This window comes from Atta colombica, unplaced genomic scaffold (genome assembly GCF_001594045.1).
Source record: "Atta colombica isolate Treedump-2 unplaced genomic scaffold, Acol1.0 scaffold58, whole genome shotgun sequence".
Lineage (NCBI taxonomy): Eukaryota > Metazoa > Arthropoda > Insecta > Hymenoptera > Formicidae > Atta > Atta colombica.
Genome location: NW_017259548.1, coordinates 1,444,971 through 1,448,964, shown reverse-complemented (window position 1 = coordinate 1,448,964; position 3,994 = coordinate 1,444,971). Strand labels below are relative to the sequence as shown.

At 34.5% G+C, this 3,994-nt stretch overlaps 1 protein-coding gene across 1 annotated transcript in view; it reads left to right on the top strand.

Moving 5' to 3' along the window:
* Nucleotides 1-3,420: 3,420 nt before the first annotated feature.
* Nucleotides 3,421-3,994, top strand: part of LOC108692050 (enolase-phosphatase E1) — a 5,303-nt gene continuing 4,729 nt past the window's right edge. Inside the window, exon 1 of the mRNA XM_018200155.1 lies at nucleotides 3,421-3,666. Coding sequence (XP_018055644.1) covers nucleotides 3,565-3,666 — 102 coding nt within the window. The 5' untranslated portion in view covers nucleotides 3,421-3,564. The remainder of the gene's footprint in view (nucleotides 3,667-3,994) is intronic.

Here is a 3,994-nt window from a genome sequence, read left to right as displayed (position 1 = left end):
ACTTTGTGGGTTTGTAACGTGTCCAAAACAAATTTGAGAAAATTTTCGACTATCTATCGTGAAAGCTTGATACTTTCCCTACAAAATCGTTTTTTTTTTAAATATTCCTACGATTTTTAGTTACTGAGTAATCGCGAATTAAATAAAAGGATTATTTTGACTTTAATTGCTCATAATTCCGTTAAAAATTGTCGTATCGCAATTTAAAAAAGAGATTCTTAAAGCTGAAACTTTACTCTATCAAGATATATTTATATTGGTTGGTAAGAAAGTAATTGCAGTTTTTATTGATAGATGCCTTTTAAAAAAACGCAATTACTTATCAACTCAATATATACACACACACACACACACACACACACACACACACACACACACACACACGTATACATATTGATGCTGATTTTTAAAATACATACAGTGAGAGCAAAAAGTATTCGTACAAGGAAATTTGTAGAAAATAAATTAATTAGCAATTTTATACAATAAATACATTCTATTCTACATAAACAAATGAATTTCGCATGTATATATGCCTAATTTTAGAAGCTAAATTTTTCGTATGAATACTTTTAAGCATTCAAATAATATAATTTTTAATTTTCGCTTATTTTTCAGATAATATATTTTGTGTAATTAATACACATCTTTTCAATATAATTGTTAAGAAACATACAATCTATTTTAATTCTTATAAATAAATTATTAATTATCCAACAAGAAATGATCGTCAATTAGACGTCAAATTAATGTTGAAATCATCGTATTTATATTCGAATTATGATTTCGAATTATATTCAACATCAATTCGATGACTCAGTTTCTCGCTGGATAATATTTACTTTTTAAAAATAAAGTTTTTTAAAAAATAATGTTCTTTGTATGAATACTTTTTGCACTCATTGTATATGTAGCATAATTTACATAATTCTTAATCGTATGCAGCTGTACCAAATAAATATATAGCTCTTATTCTATAATTCTTAATGATAGTAGATCAATGTCATTACATTGTTTTACATATTTACAGATCTTACATATAACGATAGAATAAAATAACACAAAATATAATAATATCGACTGTTAAGAGTTAAAGAAAAGGGACCTATAAATTATATTAATTATATTAATTATATTATTAGTTTGATTTATATGTACATTTACTTGTATTATATGATTTTTGATGTAATGATTAATATTTTTATATGTTCAATATTATCTTTACATTTATTTTTAATTTGTATTTAGATTATGTTTTCATTATAATGCTTATTATTGTACTTACAAATAAATAGATTTATTGTATTCTTATATAAGTTAATTGTATTCTTATAGATGGATATAATATAGGATCGACTGTGTCATTTATTCATAATGTTATCGTTTGACACTAATAATGTTATGCTTCATATACGCGATATAATCACTATTGTAAAGCATTATTTAATAAACATTAATTAAAATAATACAATCTTTGAAGGAAAAGAAGCGATAATGTATGTGTAAGTCACTTTTTTAAATTCAATTTGAGGTCAACTTGCAGTCTACTGAAGTAAATATATTGGAAAAAACTTTTTGTCTCTCAAAATCATAATTAAGTGACGATTTACACTACTGTGACTTTCACTTTCACAATAATTATCTAATTGTATACAATTATGTATATTTGAAATATATTATTATTAACAGCATAATCTCCCGAAAAATAAAAAAGTACATAATGGTAGACATGTATTTGAAATATTTTTATTTGAAAAACAGTATGTGTAAGACAATTGTATTTTGTTGTATTTTGTATCTCAACGAAGCACATGAAAATATTTTGTCTCGTGGAAGTATATGAAGGTATTTTATATTTTGTAATTCAAATATTAAGATCAACAATCAATTTTATTATTTGAACAAAAAAAACACTTTAATCTTTCGATTTTAAATACGCAATATTTTCATGTGCCTCGTTTGAAATATAAAATACAAAGTACTTGCATAAATTGTATTTTAAATAAAAGTATTAAAATACATGCTCAGCTCTGGATATATCGTGCAAACATTCGTACGTTTGCATCACGCAACATCGTTGAAATGAGAAAGCAACACGATCATCTTCATTCAAATTTAAATGGCTACTACCGTGCGCGCGTCACGCAGAAATTTAAATGGACGCAGCAATGTAAAAATCAGGTGGTTGCCCATGGTGTAAGTCCATGGACGTACAATCAAGACAGATTTTCAATCGCAACGATGAAATATATCGATGATATATCATCGCAGAATCAAGAAATAATTGATATTGCAGCATGCACGTAAATTTCGAAAGAAATGCTCAAGGTTCGTCGAGTCACGTGTCATTTATCGAAAGTCAACATAAAAAAAAAACACGCGACGGGACTACTTTCTCGCGGAGGGATATCGGCGAGAGGTTCATCAACAAGTCGATATTCGAACGATTTAACCGAGTCAAACCGATCGTTCCTCTTTCGCGGACGGGAACAGGCACGACGTGACTTTTCGTGCCGATCCATCGAGGAAGCTCGCAAAGGTGAACGATTTTCCACGAGGTCTACCGTCGCGAAATTTTCGCGTAGGTAAGAAGGTTGCATGTAGGGCGCACACAAGCGTACATCTCGATTCGCGACGACCGAGGCAGTTCATTGGACGAAAACTCAAGGTGGAACGAGCGATTCGCGGCCGCGCACTCATACTGCTATGCGATCGCAAGTATCTACACGTTAATACGAGCAGCGGTTTTGTATTCGATGCAGAGTCGTCGCGATTCGTCGCGGAACCCGCTTCTTCCTCAAAAATTATATTCTTTATCTTTTATTCCCATCAATCGCAATCGCACTGATATGAATTTTTATTTAAAAAAAAAAAACAACTAATTGCTGCGATATAGAAATTAATAAGGAAAAATATTAATCAACGTTTAGTTTATTAAGAGCATCGAAATGTAGTGATTGCATTCGTTCGTTTTATAAATCATTTATTCACAAATGAAAAATATCTGTATAAAAAAATTGTCTAACAAAAGGATGTTGTATTCTTTATAAACGACTCATATATCTGTATTTATAGTCAGACCTTATATTTAGGATTTCCTTAAATTGATCTTTAGATGTTCAGTAGAGAATAAAATAATTCGTAGAGCGCAATCTAAATATAAATTTAAAGAAGCCTTAAATATAAGACCTAACTATGAATACGGGCATTAGATGGTTTAGGCTTTCTATTTCACGAGTCGTTGAATCGGCGGGTCGAGTGAAAGTTGGGGCAGCCGAGATGTCTTGATACGGACATGGTTACCGGGTACAGCAGGCAGCACTAGCAGGGCGCGGGCCACGACACGAGACGCGAGACGAACAGAGGGGGACTCGCGAGTTCGCACGCATATACCGGCAGCGTAGATTGGCGCACGGCCAACACAGCGAATTCGTTCGCCGGCTCCCAACAAGAACGCGTCGTCGCCGACATATACAGCGTGAGCGCCAACCTAACCGAGGGGGAACATACATATAGATATAACCGCTATTAATCCTACGGTCGTGGGCGAGTCGGTTCGTGAAAATGGCCGGGGAAAAGCGCAGCCAGGATCAGGACGAGATCTCACTCGCGAAGACGGTACTCATCGACATCGAAGGCACCACCACGAGCATCAGTTTCGTGAAGGTAAAAGGGCCACAAAGGCGAAGGAAACGGAGCGCGACAATGCGAATGTGTCTTCGCGAAATCAGACCGTGCCGGGGTCATTCTCGTATCGCTCCATTCCGGGGAGCGGCCTCTTCGCGTTATTTTCCCAACCGAGAGATTTATTTCGTGAATAGTGTCGGCGTTTCTCCTTAATGTGCTTGCGGTTCCTTTTTTTTCCCCTTTCCCATCCCTGGAAAGTCATCGAAGTCTCGGCGAGAAGCTCGGCCTCTTCGCTCTCGTCGCGGCGTATATACGCGATCGAATTCCACGGCGGGTTATTGTCCTCGCGTCGGGGCGGTGTGCCGGC